The sequence below is a fragment of the Notolepis coatsorum genome (genome assembly GCF_963971535.1).
Source record: "Notolepis coatsorum genome assembly, contig: SCAFFOLD_1729, whole genome shotgun sequence".
Taxonomy (NCBI): Eukaryota; Metazoa; Chordata; class Actinopteri; order Aulopiformes; family Paralepididae; genus Notolepis; species Notolepis coatsorum.
The window spans coordinates 12501-27500 of record NW_028171911.1 but is presented as its reverse complement, the minus strand read 5'-3'; the positions used below and the strand labels follow the sequence as shown (position 1 = coordinate 27500).

Sequence of the window (15000 nt, the reverse complement as noted above, 5' to 3'; positions counted from 1 at the left end):
TACCTAAATACCTAACCCTTTCACTACCACACTACCAAATAGTTAACCCTTTCACTGCCACACGACAAAGGGTTAATGAACAGTTAGGACAGCCAAAAAATTTAATAATAATAAAATAAAATCTAACCCTAACTAACCTTACTGTCATCATGCACTTGTCCTAATATACTAACCGACATTGTAGCGTAGCACTCAACACTTTGATGAACATTGTTACTCAGCTGATAGAGTTGTGCCCTTCCTGATGACTTGTCGTACAGAACTTGTAAGTCGCTTTGGATAAAAGCATCAGCTAAATGACAAAATGTAAATGTAAACGTTAACCCTTTCACTACCACACTACAGAAGGTTAACCCTTTCACTACCACACTACAGACTCGGGTGAGGTTTGGGAGACGGCGTAGCGACCACTCACAGCTGTGTGTCAGGTAGTGAGTGACACACGACAACAGGAAGGTGCCGTCTGGCCAATCAGCTCGCTCTTCTTTGTTCTCCGGAGCACCAGCTGTGTATGCAAATGAGTGTTTACGCACATGCAGGTCTGGATGTGTGTGTCTATGCGCGTATAGGCCTACACGAGGGAGATACGCGTGTGTGTGTGTGTGTGTGTGTGTGTGTGTGTGTGTGTGTTAGTGCGTATATAAAGTTCCCTTCATGTCCCTTCTGTTCTCACCAATGGCCTTCGTTGCCATGCCAACGGTGTCTGATACGATACGGCTGTTCAGCGTCATTCTCCGTCGTTTCTGTTTTGCATTGGTTTTGTTCACACGGCAGGTGTGTGTGGTGCCAGATCTCAGGTCAGATCATCAGAGGTTCCCTTCATGTTCTGGATATCAAAGCACCGACTGGCCCTCGGCCACATTGAGACTGAGTGTTCCACCACCAGTCCCTTTATCTCCGTGCTCCGCTGTTCTTTTGATGTTCTGCCTGTTGTTACGGCTAGGACTCATAACTCGTAAAGATAAAGCCCTCTTTGCTGGAGGTTTATCTCAGGTCTGTCCATTTTGAGGTTAAGCTGCGACTTGCAGAAGTTAACACTTTCCGTGCCAGCCATGCGGTGCCTATAGGAACCACCGCTCTATTCAATGACAGAGCTCTCATATTTGCGAACGCATAAACTATATCTTAAATTATGGCTATGTGTCTAATATGGCGGTCGCTTATCAATGACTTGTTTGCAGTCAACATTGTCGAAACGGATTGTTTTTTAATCGGTTCATTTTTGTTTTATACCATTTTGAAAAACGCTAGTTTTTTGAAAGTTTCAGAAAAAAATAAAGATTCTGTGATAAACGCCCTTTACTGGAATACACTGGAATACACAAAACACATTGTCATTTTTCGGCCTATTTATGAATCGTTTTCAAATAAACGCTAGATTATCAATAGTATATGTGTACTTATGCATGCTATAGAAGCAGGCTGAAAAATCTATTATCTTATTTCCTGATCGCACACACACACACACACACATACACACATATGGCACACGCTGATATATAGGTGAAAATAGCTCTGATTATCCCAAGACTGGTAAAATAGATTCCTTACCTCAGATCAGATGTTCTCCAAAAAGATTATTCCAATTCCTGATTCCAAATATCGATCGCGTTTATTGATCCAATGCTGGGTACTGGAAAAACATATTCTCCGCTGTTCTGGTGGTGGGCAATGACTTGGATCGTCTCCGGTTACTTGTCTGACAAGTAAAATGTGGAAGCAGGATTTTTTTTCTCCATGCGTTTCATTCAATCCAATCCAATGGGATGTAGTACCATCCGGAGAGACGATAGGGGGCGGTATTTTCCCTGTTCGAGTTCAGACAGATCCCCACTGGTAACGTGAGGCTAGATTGATGAAAAATGAATGGACATCGATAATAAAAAAAATAACAAGAAAAAGACGAGATCTCTTGTCGTTGGCACTCAACGGTTGGCATGAACTAACGAGAAATCTCGTCGTTGGCACTGAAAGTGTTAAAGGGGAACTATTTTGCTATTTCTTTCACTATTTGGGCAATTTTACACAATTCCTGTGAGTCTATGGAACACATCTGTACGTTTTGTTATGTATCTGCTCATATAAACGTATCACAGTTGATTGTGGGCGTTGGCAGATCAGAATTCGTACACGTCACAGATCTGCGTAAATTCAGAATGGCTTGGTTTAGTGGGGGAGGATCTTGTCTCAGCTGAACCGGAGGAATGGGACTGAATGAGAATGTCACATCTAGTCAGTGTTGGCACAACCCACCCACATTGCTAGAAAACAATGCAAACCACTGGAAAAGGCCATTTATAAGATAGTTCCCCTTTAAAGGTTACTGTGCTGATATTCCTGTTCTATAAACCTTGTGTTTAACCCCTACTGTGCTGATGTTCCTGTTCTATAGACCTTGTGTTTAACCCCTACTGTGCTGCTGTTCCTGTTCTATAGACCTTGTGTTTAACCCCTACTGTGCTGATGTTCCTGTTCTATACACCTTGTGTTTAACCCCTACTGTGCTGACGTTCCTGTTCTATAGACCTTGTGTTTAACCCCTACTGTGCTGATGTTCCTGTTCTATAGACCTTGTGTTTAACCCCTACTGTGCTGCTGTTCCTGTTCTATAGACCTTGTGTTTAACCCCTACTGTGCTGATGTTCCTGTTCTATAGACCTTGTGTTTAACCCCTACTGTGCTGCTGTTCCTGTTCTATAGTCCTTGTGTTTAACCCCTACTGTGCTGATGTTCCTGTTCTATAGACCTTGTGTTTAACCCCTACTGTGCTGATGTTCCTGTTCTATAGTCCTTGTGTTTAACCCCTACTGTGCTGATGTTCCTGTTCTATAGACCTTGTGTTTAACCCCTACTGTGCTGATGTTCCTGTTCTATAGACCTTGTGTTTAACCCCTACTGTGCTGATGTTCCTGTTCTATAGCCCTTGTGTTTAACCCCTACTGTGCTGCTGTTACTGTTCTATAGACCTTGTATTTAACCCCTACTGTGCTGCTGTTCCTGTTCTATAGACCTTGTGTTTAACCCCTACTGTGCTGCTGTTCCTGTTCTATAGACCTTGTGTTTAACCCCTACTGTGCTGCTGTTCCTGTTCTACAGACCTTGTGTTTAACCCCTACTGTGCTGCTGTTCCTGTTCTACAGACCTTGTGTTTAACCCCTACTGTGCTGATGTTCCTGTTCTATAGACCTTGTGTTTAATCCCTACTGTGCTGATGTTCCTGTTCTATAGACCTTGTGTTTAACCCCTACTGTGCTGATGTTCCTGTTCTATAGACCTTGTGTTTAACCCCTACTGTGCTGCTGTTCCTGTTCTACAGACCTTGTGTTTAACCCCTACTGTGCTGCTGTTCCTGTTCTATAGACCTTGTGTTTAACCCCTACTGTGCTGCTGTTCCTGTTCTACAGACCTTGTGTTTAACCCCTACTGTGCTGATGTTCCTGTTCTATAGACCTTGTGTTTAACCCCTACTGTGCTGCTGTTCCTGTTCTATAGCCCTTGTGTTTAACCCCTACTGTGCTGCTGTTCCTGTTCTATAGACCTTGTGTTTAACCCCTACTGTGCTGATGTTCCTGTTCTATAGACCTTGTGTTTAACCCCTACTGTGCTGATGTTCCTGTTCTATAGACCTTGTGTTTAACCCCTACTGTGCTGATGTTCCTGTTCTATAGTCCTTGTGTTTAACCCCTACTGTGCTGCTGTTCCTGTTCTATAGTCCTTGGGTTAATAATTTATAATAATTTAGGACCTGCTCTCAGAGGTCATTAATCGCCATGCATGCGATGCATGCATGCAATTCGTCTCTGCGATTAACCCATCCCGTCGTCCTTCCCCCCCAAGGGCAGCCGGGAGCAGACAGGGCGTCAACGTGAGCCGCGCCAGGGGACCAATCCAAGTGCTCCTGTCCGTCTTCGTCAAGGCATTAGCGATCTTGTTGTTATGCATGTTTTTCCATTGAGTTTATCTTATCGGGGGGGAAACCCTTGCGAGCACGGGGGGAGAACATGCAAACTCCACACAGAAAGGCCTGGGAGATACCCCACCTGGGTACCTGGCATCATGGAAACCTGGTTCCCCAGCGGGAATCGAACCCTGGACCTTCTTGCTGTGAGGCGACAGTGTTAACCACTACACCACCGTGCCGGTTTAACGTCTATTTGATGTTCCTGTTCTATAGTCCTTGGGTTTAACGTCTATTTGACGTTCCTTGTGTTCTCCAGGTTCCCTCGGAGAAGCTGCAGAGAGGAGGGAAGGTTCTCCGGAACGCCATCCTCTCCAGAGCCCCTCACATGATCCGAGACAGGAAATACCACCTGAAGACGTACAGGTGTGTGCCAAGTCCCCCTTTCTTGGGGACGTCCTTCCTCTACACGCCCTGAGCACAGACCAGGAATGACCTGTCTCTTAGATTAGATTGTACTTTATTGTCATTATATTTGCATACAAGGAGATTTGGGACTCAAACTTATTAAGGTGCAGTAGTGAAAGCAAATATATGGCAGTTCTTTTACACAAGATAGGGCCGATATGGGCCGACATTAAAAAAAAAAATATATATATATATTTTTTTTTCTTTTTTTATTAAACTTTTTTTGGCCTTAAATAGTTTCAAAATATCAGTCATACAAAAAAAATGCGTTTTGGAAAATAGCTCTTTATTTGATTATCATAAAAAAGTGTTTTCTATACAGAGATATCGACATCGGTAAATATCGGTATCGGCCAGAACAGCAATATTAATATCGGTTATCGGTATCGGCCACAATTTTCACATCGGTGCATCACTACACACAAGTAATAAAAGATAAACATAAAATACTATACAATAAAACAATGTTCCAATACTGTACAATATACAAAGTAACAACAATAATGCTAAATACAATATACAAAATAACAATCACAGTGTCAGACGGTAGTGGGTGGGTGTTGCACTTGTGGATATTGCACTTGAGGGGTAGGATGTTGCATAGAGTGGGAGGAGGGGGACAGGGTGAATTATTGGTGCATGTTAGAGTTCAAGGTGGTGATGGCTCTTAATGTTAATTCAGCCCTTAACACTTTCGCGACCACTGGGATGTGTCTAATTGAAGACCAGCTTTTGTAAACACACCTGTGTCTTTTTGTACAGCTAAATCTATACTTTATAGTATTGCTATCTGTCCATTCTCATTGTCAATTGAGTTCATAAACCGTCCCTTCAAAATGGCTTAAAGAAAAAAAAATTGCATCAATAGGTTGTCATTTTATAGCGCCGTGAATATAAGCATTATAGCGGATTTTGTCTCGTATATTTTCTGGGAGGCTAGATAAATGGCTAATAGCTGCTAACGTTATATCCAATGGCATTTCCGTTTTACAGATGCCAAAGAAATAACTCAAACTGCATATCATCGGGACTGTCCCAAAGCATGTATGCATGAAAGGGGGGGCGGGGGACGTTGTTTATTATGATTGATTACCAATAACAGTGTTCGTGTAACTAGCCACATACGCTGATCGGCTGGTTGCGTATCATAGCAAGCTCTGATCCGGCTGTAATTTACGTGAAAAAGATCTTACCATGAGCCGGTGGGATACCCCCGAGCATTTCCCCGTTATCGATCGGCATCTGGTAGATCGATATGTCCATTGGCTGATAATAAATCCCCTTATTGCATGGTGAAATATGCGATTCGAAACGTAATCCATGGTACAGGATGCTGATTCAGAATCCGGGTACTAAAAATCTCCATTGAAAGGGGAAAAAAAAGTTATCCGTTCGCCCACAGGGCACATTGCAGTAGCGCGGTATTGCACCTTCTCGAATTCACAGACTAGGGAATATATGCAGTGCCGCTCCGCGACCTTGACCCGGTTATTAAAATGGAATAAAAGCAATAACAACTTGCCACGGCTTTATACGTGATTCTGTCCACAACGCATGGCTTCGAAACCCGTATAAACTCGTGCTCCGTCCTCAATGTGTTAATGCACACGTTTACAAAGGTATACAGTATGTTATTCAGCGTTCTTCCTGACCCACGGAGGGGCTTTGGCAGGTAGCTTGTGTAAGTAGACACCTGACTTGTTCAAAATCATAATAATTACGTTCAATTACCTTATAACATTGTGCAGCTGTGAAATAAACCATTGAAACTATCAAATGGGCTACAACAGGGTTTGGAAGCTCTACTGATTAGCTAACTAGCAGCCTGGGGGTAGACGGCCCAAATCTGTGTTTCTATGAGATATTCATCAGTTTGGTTTGCAAAAAACCTCCACTTTCATCACATGAAACAGTTAATCTGCTAGTTTCTGGTCGGCAGGAGAAACCCTGGGGTCTGCATAATGTTCTGATGTGTTTGCAAAGCAATGGATTCCCACTGGTGTCTGTGTATATCATGTCCTTGATACCCCCCCTCTTTAAAAGATGAGCAACTATCTTGTCTCTATAAGGCATATATCATGGCTTTTGATCTGTTTATGGTCATATCCATATATGTCTATTCTGTGGTATGCTTTTCATATACACTGACCTTTCTGTTGTGTGTGTGTGTGTCATTACATCCACACTGCTGATTGATTGCACTGCACTATTTTATTCTGTCTATTTTATGCTAATCTTCTGTCTATTTCTATGAATATTGTACTGTAAAAGAGAGCTATTTCATTGCACTGCTTTTATTCTGTCTATTTTATACTCATATCTTGTAAATGTTGTGCTCATTTAGGCTTGTCTATATATTTGCCAATTTTATGCAACTTGTATGCCTATGTCTATTTTATGTCTACATGACTGCTATGAAGCACTTTGGGCTGCAATTGTTGTATGAAAGGTGCTTTACAAGTAATGTTTATTATTATTATTATTATTATTATTATTATTATTATTATTCGTATTATTATTATTATTCGTATTATTCTCATTATTATTATTCGTATTATTCATATTATTATTATTATTCATATTATTATTATTATTATTATTATTATTATTATTATTATTATTATTATTATTATTATTATTATTATTATTATTATTATTATTATTATTATTATTATTATTATTATTATTATTATTATTATTATTATTATTATTATTATTATTATTATTATTATTATTATTATTATTGTTATTGTTATTATTATTGTTATTATTATTATTATTATTATTATTATTATTATTATTATTATTATTATTATTATTATTATTATTATTATTATTATTATTATTATTATTATTATTATTATTGTTATTGTTATTGTTATTATTATTGTTATTATTATTATTATTATTATTATTATTATTATTATTATTATTATTATTATTATTATTATTATTATTATTATTATTATTATTATTATTATTATTATTATGATTATGACGTGTGTTACAGACAGTGTTGCGTGGGGACAGAGCTGGTGGACTGGCTCGTCCAGCAGAGCGCCTGTGTCCACACTCGATCCCACGCCGTGGGCATGTGGCAGGCACTGCTAGAGGAGGGGGTGCTCAACCACGGTAACTCACACTGACCTTTAACACATTCGGGGCCATTGGGCTGAGTCTAATTAATGTCAAGAGGACCGGGGAATGTAAACAAAGGTGGGGCTGTTTGTAGAGCTAAATCTATACTTTATAGTATTGCTATCTGTCCATTCTCATTGTCAATTGAGTCCATAAACCGTCCCTTCAAAATGGCTTAAAGAAAAAAATTATTCATCAATAGGTTCTCATTTTATAGCGCCGTGAATATAAGCGTTATACGGGATTTGGGACTAGTATATTTTCTGGAAGGCTAGATATAGAGCTAATAGCTGCTAACGTTATATCCAATGGCATATCCGTTTTACAGATGCTACAGAAATAACTCAAACTGCATATGATCGGGACGATCCCAAAGCATGTATGCATGAAAGGGGGGGGGGGGGGGGGGGCGGGGGACGTCGTTTATTATTATTGGTTACCAATAACCGTGTTCGTCTAACTAGCCACATAGGCCGATCGCCTGGATGGCTATCAAAACAATGCCAGATCGGGCTGTAATTTACGTGAAAAAGATCTTACCGTGGTCCGGGCTGATCCCCCGAGCATTTCCCTGTTATCGATCGCCATCTGGTAGATCGATATGTCCATTGGCTGATGATAAATCCCCTTATTGCATGGTGAAATCTGCGATCCAAAACGTAATCCAAGCTACATGCTGCACATCCAGAATCCTGCTACTGAAATCTCCATTGAAAGTAAAAAAAAAAGACTGATCCGTTCAGCCACAGGGCACACTGCATTAGCGCGATAGCGCCCCTAAGAGGATCTGGCCGGTATTGCACCTTCTCGAATTCATAGAGTAGGGTAAATCTGCAGTGCCGCTCGGCGACCTTGAATAGGTTATTAAAATGGAATAAAAGCAATAACAACTTCCCACGGATATATCCGTGCCTCTGTCCACAACGGGTGGAATCGAAACACGGAGATCTCCGTGCTTGTGTTAACCTTCTCCTGGGGTCGCTTTGTCATTGTGGGGTAACACCTGGGGTAAACAACCAGTTGCTAATAAGTGGTATATGGGGCGGCTGGGTAGCGCAGTGGACTAAGCACTCGCCTACCACCGCAGAGACTCTGGGATCGAATCCAGCTGTCAGCGGTACCTCCGGCTTGGTCAGTCGTCCCTACGAACACAATATTGGCTCAATATTGTTCGAGGGTGGGAAGCCTGTGGTGGTAGGATATGTGTCCCGGTCATTGCAAACAGCGACTCCTACTGGTCGGTCGGGGCGCCTGTTCAGCAGGGAGGGGATCTGGGGGAAATAGCGTGAACCTCTGCACGCGTTACGTTCCCCCAGTGAAACTCCTCGCTGTCAGGTGAAAATAAGCGGCTGGCGACTCCACATGTATCAGAGGAGGCATGTGATAGTCTCCCCAGACCGACAGTAGGGCAATGCGCGTAACGACTAAATTGGGGATGGGAGAAAATTATTGAAAAAAACAGTCTACATGTTAAAATGATAGCTCTACATTCCGACAGCCATCACTGATACAGAGTGTCTGGTCAGTAACATGGGGTCTCCCAGTCCCTCCGCTCTGCAGTAAACAGAAAATACATGTTCTGGTAACCTGTTCCCACTTTATCCAATCAGGAGAGAGAACTCCATGCTGCAAAAATGGTCAGACAAAATGTTTTGAATAAGAACTAGCTTTAAGCAAATATGTGCTTGAAACAAGTAAAATAATCTGCCAGCTAATTTGTCTCAGCAAGATTTCATGAAATACAGCAAGTGATAAATGTCTAGGGTTCTCTCCCCTGGGAGACTACTGAATGTTCTCTTCTCAACCAAAGGCTGCCTTTCTGTCATCTTCTACAAGTCACCAAAGTTGTTTCAGAATAACAGCAGAAACATGCCACACCCGAGCTGTAACTACTGTTTGGGCTTTGGGACGGACGGACGGACGGACGGACGGGGGGGGGGGGGGGGGGGTGCACCGCTGTGATAGAAGGGTGTGCTGCATTTACAACACAAGACAAAATTAGAGCAACACAGCATGCAGCACAATAATCATTTGATCTTGATTATCTTGTTATCATGATTGTGGGAAGCCAAAATTATAATTGAAATTGAAACTCTATTAATCGTCCGGCCCTAATATATATATATTAGTATTAGTACACATTATTTTAATTTATGTATACTGTATATATCGTGGACGACAGTATAGTAAAAATCCATACCATTGCATGTATAGATGGTGATGGTACACTGTAAAAAACAAAACTGTAAAAAAAAGAAAATTACAGTAAAATCAAATACATTTACAGATTACAGCCTTTATTATTTAATGGTTCATATTTTGATTAAAAGGTAATCTACTGTATTTTCTATGGCATTTACACTTAAAGTAGAACAACTAAAAAGTAATCTGTAAAATAATACAGTGAAACATGTACAGTGTATACCTCCCAGCCCTGGCCCAGTCTCATGGCTGCCGGCGGTCCAGAGGTGTGTCTCTTTGTGTTTGTGTTTTTGACCTTGGTCCGCTTCTCCGTCCTTCAGTGGACCAAGAGCTGGGCTTCCAGGACAAGTACCTGTTCTACCGTTTCCTTGACGACGAGGAGGAGGACACGCCGTTGCCTAGCGAGGAGGAGAAACGGGAGAGCGAGGAGGAGCTGCCGGAGACCATCCTCTTCCTCGCTCAGATCGGCCCCGACGCCCTGCTGCGCATGATCCTCAGGAAATCGTCAGTAACACACACACACACGCACATGCACATGCACACACACACACACACACACGCACACACGCACATGCACGCACGCACACACATGCACGCACGCACACACACGCGCACACGCACGCACGCACACACACACACACACACGCACGCACACACACACACACACACACGCACACACACACACACAGAGAGATTCATTTTCCATGACTTTGATGTTCAAAGAAAATTCTTACCAACAGGGGACACTACATTTGCATTTGGAATTTCTTATTTGATATATTTGAAGGAGCTCTTCAAATGTCATTCTGTAGTCCCTGTGGGCTGATCTCTATTGACACATTTATGGAAAACACTGTCAAATAGTCCCCTCCTTGCTGCTTTTTTAAATGCAGAACATGCCAGTCAACCAGATGGCTTTTAATGAACAGATTTCACATTCAGAACTCTCACGGAGAACCAAATGAAAGTACAAAGCCGACCCTGGCTGCTCTTGTTTTATAAAGCTGAGTTGTTTTGACAGCATAAGAATAAATATAAGTCACATCTAATTTCGCAATAACATTTGTATTTATATATATTTATCCAAAGCGCTTTACAGCTTGTGCCTTCACCCATTCACTCACCCATTCACTCACCCATTCACTCACACATTCACTCACCCATTCACTCACCCATTCACTCACACATTCACTCACACATTCACTCACCCATTCACTCACCCATTCACTCACCATTCACTCACACATTCACTCACACATTCACTCACACATACACTCACCCATTCACTCACCCATTCACTCACCCATTCACTCACCCATTCACTCACCCATTCACTCACACATTCACTCACCCATTCACTCACCCATTCACTCACCCATTCACTCACCCATTCACTCACCCATTCACTCACCCATTCACTCACCCATTCACTCACCCATTCACTCACACATTCACTCACCCATTCACTCACCCATTCACTCACCCATTCACTCACCCATTCACTCACACATTCACTCACCCATTCACTCACCCATTCACTCACCCATTCACTCACCCATTCACTCACCCATTCACTCACACATTCACACACAGACGGCGGAGGTGACCGTGCAAAGTGCCAGCCTGCCCATCTGGGGAGGGGTTGGGGGTTAAGTGTCTTGCTCAAGGACACTGTGGCCCGCCCATAATAATGTTATGACATGATTGTAAGCGCAAGAAAATACAGAAAATCAAGTTGCTTTCTTTTTCTTTGATGTTTTTTGACTCTATGCATTTTTAATATTTTGGAAATTCTCCAACGACAATTTGTTTAGGCCTGGTATCTATTGGCCTGATCCAATGCCAGTATCAGTAGCAATGCATTCCCTAAGCTACTGATCAGACCACAGGGACTACTGTGTGTAATCCACCCATTTTCTATTCGTTATAAGTGAAATTTTACTTCTCAATATCTGTTTGATCTTGTGGTATAACGAATTGCAGTAACTACACTGGATAGTCAAAGAACTTTAAAGCCATTTTTCTCAGTTTCAGTTTCAGTTTCACACTCAGTTTCTGCGGTATAGAAATCCCACACAGGAGTCAAGTTCAAGTCTCTTTATTAGTTGTCATACAGAAGTACAGAATACTTTTATACAAAATGCTTCTTTCTGTTACGCTCCAGAGACTGTGCTAGACAAAAAAGATAAGTATAAAATAGAATAAGTATAGCAGTATAAAATAGAAGTCACGTACATAGACACAAGTGTTCAATATGTACATATGTACAATGTTCAATGCAAGTAGAAGTAACTGAGTTACCATACAATATACTATACAATATACTAATATACAATATACTATATAGTGCAAAGCAGAAATGGGATGAGGTAAAATGTAGGTACAATTTACAGTAAGGTGTACTGAGGTATGGGTTGTAGTGAAAATTCTTTGCCAATAAATATAAAGTGTGTTTAGGTGTTCTAAAGTGTGTAAGTGTCAAACCTGTACCTCTCTCTCTCTCTCTCTCTCTCCAGCCCCGGTCAGAGGACGGGCGACGACCTGGAGATTATCTACGATGAGCTACTTCACATCAAGGCCTTGTCTCACCTCTCCAACACTGTGAGTCAGCTGAGCTAGCTAGCTCTCTCTCTCTCTCTCTCTCTCTCTCTCTCTCTCTCTCTCTCTCTCTCTCCTCCCTCCCTCCCTCCCTCCCTCCCTCCCTCCCTCCCTCCCTCTCTCTGTCTCTGTGCGCATGCGCGTGGATGGTGGGAGCGGGGTGGTTTGAGTGTGGTGCTGCCGAGAGTTTGCGGAACGCATGAGTCTTTCTAAACTTTTCCTATCTTTATGTTGTTTGTCAAATTGTGAATTGGACTGGGGTTTATTTGGCTGGTTGTGTGTTGATGGTGGGCTGGTAGTGTTGTCAGTGTTCGCTTAGGCAGCTGTCTGCTGTCGCGGTGGCATGGACTTCACTAAGCTGACCAGGAGACATGGTTTCAAAGTCGCGCCGGCATTTCCGTGTTCTGAATGCAGTCTCGTTGTTGCGGGAATAGTAGGCGCTTCGGCCGTTAAGTCTGCGGCCAGGATGAATGGGGGAATCGTTTTCTTTGTGGATGATTTGATTAGGGTTAATCAACTGATAACGGACGGTTTGATCATACGTGATACGTTTGTGTCTGTGATGCCGCTCACAACACCTGCCATTAAGGTGACGTTGTCAAACGTTCCCCCGTTGGTGAGCGACGAGCTCATATTAAGGGAACTCGCCAGGTTTGGGAGAGTTGTAGCTCCTTTAAAGAAAATGTCGTCGGGTTTTAAGGCACCTGAACTACAGCATGTGGTTTCTCACAGAAGGCAGACGTTCATTATAATGAACAAACGTGATGATGAGTTGGATCTTAATTTTAAAGTAATTGTAGACGGGTTTGAGTATATTATTTTTGCGACGTCACAAAACATGCGCTGTTTTGCGTGTGGAAGGGAGGGGCATCAGAGGCAAGCGTGCCCTGGGGAGGGGCCGAGCAGGGGAGAAAAGGAGGGGGAGAGTGCAATGAAGAAAGGAAGAGCAGCTTGGGGTATGAATCGAGGGGTTGAGGGGGGGGGGGACAGGGGAAGAGGGGTAGTAGGGAGATTTCTGAGAAGGTTATCGTACCACATAGTAGTGATAAGGAAATGGAAGGAGTAGGTACGGCTGAGATTGCAGTACGGGGAAAGAATGGTGGAGGTGGGGGGGGGGTGGTAGAAGGAGCTTGTGTCAGCCGGGACACGTTAAATAGCCAGGTGAGGAGTGAACCTGTTGACATACAAGGGACAGTTGGGGGGGATGCAGATGCGGGGGGGGGGGGGGGGGGGGGTCGTGGTGGGAAGGATTACAGAGGGGGCAAGTGGACCTGTTGTAATACGAGGGGAAAATGATGGGGATGAAAATGTGGGGGGGGGGGGGGGGGGTCGTGGTGGGAAGCATTACAGGGGGGGAAAGTGGACAATTTTTTTTTTTTTTTTTTGGTCTTTTCCCCCCTCCATTTTCCTCCGATTTTCTCCCATCCCAATGTTAGTCGTATGCCAATTCCCAGTCCCTTCCTGGTCGCTGCGCACTTACCCCCCACAGTCAGATCATCTGGGAGAGTGGAGGCTACCACGTGCTTCCTCCGACACACGTCCAGCCAATCACCGCTTCTTTTCACCTGGCAGCGCGGATTCTTATCGAGGGGGCGTAGCGTGTGGGAGGACCACACTATCCCCCTCAGGTCCTATCCGCGCTTAGCAGGCGCCCCGACCGAACTGTAGGAGTCGCTGTTTACAACGACCCGGACCCACCCCGCCAGCTTCTCCCACCCTCTAATACAGCCAATTGTATTAGTGCAGACGGCCAGCCAAGCTGGTGACAACCCCGGAGCTGTGAGCTGGATTCGAACAGGCGAATCCAGCTCACAGCTCCGGGGTTGGTGACGAACGCAATCTCCGCTCGGCCACCTAACCGCCATAAGTGGACCTGTTGTAATACAAGGGGAAGATGGTGGGGATGAAAATGTGGGGGGGTCGTGGCGGGAAGGGTTACGGATGAGGGGAGTGTACCTGGGGTGGCTGTAGAGTTTGAGGGGACAGGGTCAAGGGACTCAGTTGAGGGGGTCTGGGTGGAGGAGGTAGAGGATATTGACATGGAAGAGGGGGACGGTGGGATGAAGATTGTTAGGCAGAAGAGGAAGATTGAAGTAGTTGGGTTGTCAAGCTCTCAGGCTAAGAAGACAGGTGTGACGGATGAACTCAGCAGTACACAGAGTACACAAGGGAGTTCATGGGCGGAGATGTGCGAGCGTGGGGATGAGGAGTATGTGAGCGATGATCCTGAAACTTCAGATGATGTTTGCTATACAATGGATGCAATGAAACTGTTTTTACAGGTGACAAAGAACAGGAAGGGAGTAGAGGTGGAAATTTTTTTTCCAGATAAGGATTTGTTTGTTTTGGCAGCAAGGAAACATATGAGGTTTAAAGGAGATGGTCGTTTTGTTGACACAGAGTTATACAGGATGAGAAAGATTGTGCAGAAGGTACTGCGGGGCCCAAGTACGGTGGAGGACGGAGTGGAATCGGTGTAGTTTTGTTTGTTTTATTTGTTTTTGTTTGTTTTACCTTTTTTATTTTTAAATGAGAGTTTTTTTTATTGAAGGGACTGGTGTGTTGGCACGTAGGGCTGGACATTTCAAGGTGTCCCGCTACCGGGGCAAGGAGGCTGAGACATTTTTTGTTCATCTCATGTACTCTTATACATTTGTGGAACTTTGTAAAGACTGGGACTGTGGAGGATTCAGAGA

The 15000-nt window shown here is 43.3% G+C and overlaps 1 protein-coding gene across 1 annotated transcript in view; it reads left to right on the top strand.

Annotated features, from left to right (window-relative positions):
- The window catches only part of LOC311248158 (rap guanine nucleotide exchange factor 4-like), a gene marked incomplete at both ends in the record, with an annotated part of 32461 nt that overhangs the window by 8372 nt on the left and 9089 nt on the right, over window positions 1–15000 (top strand). The window contains 4 exons of the mRNA XM_084339096.1: window positions 4218–4324; window positions 7377–7498; window positions 10027–10210; window positions 12223–12307. Of these exons, the coding sequence (XP_084195222.1) occupies window positions 4218–4324; window positions 7377–7498; window positions 10027–10210; window positions 12223–12307 (498 nt within the window). The remainder of the gene's footprint in view (window positions 1–4217; window positions 4325–7376; window positions 7499–10026; window positions 10211–12222; window positions 12308–15000) is intronic.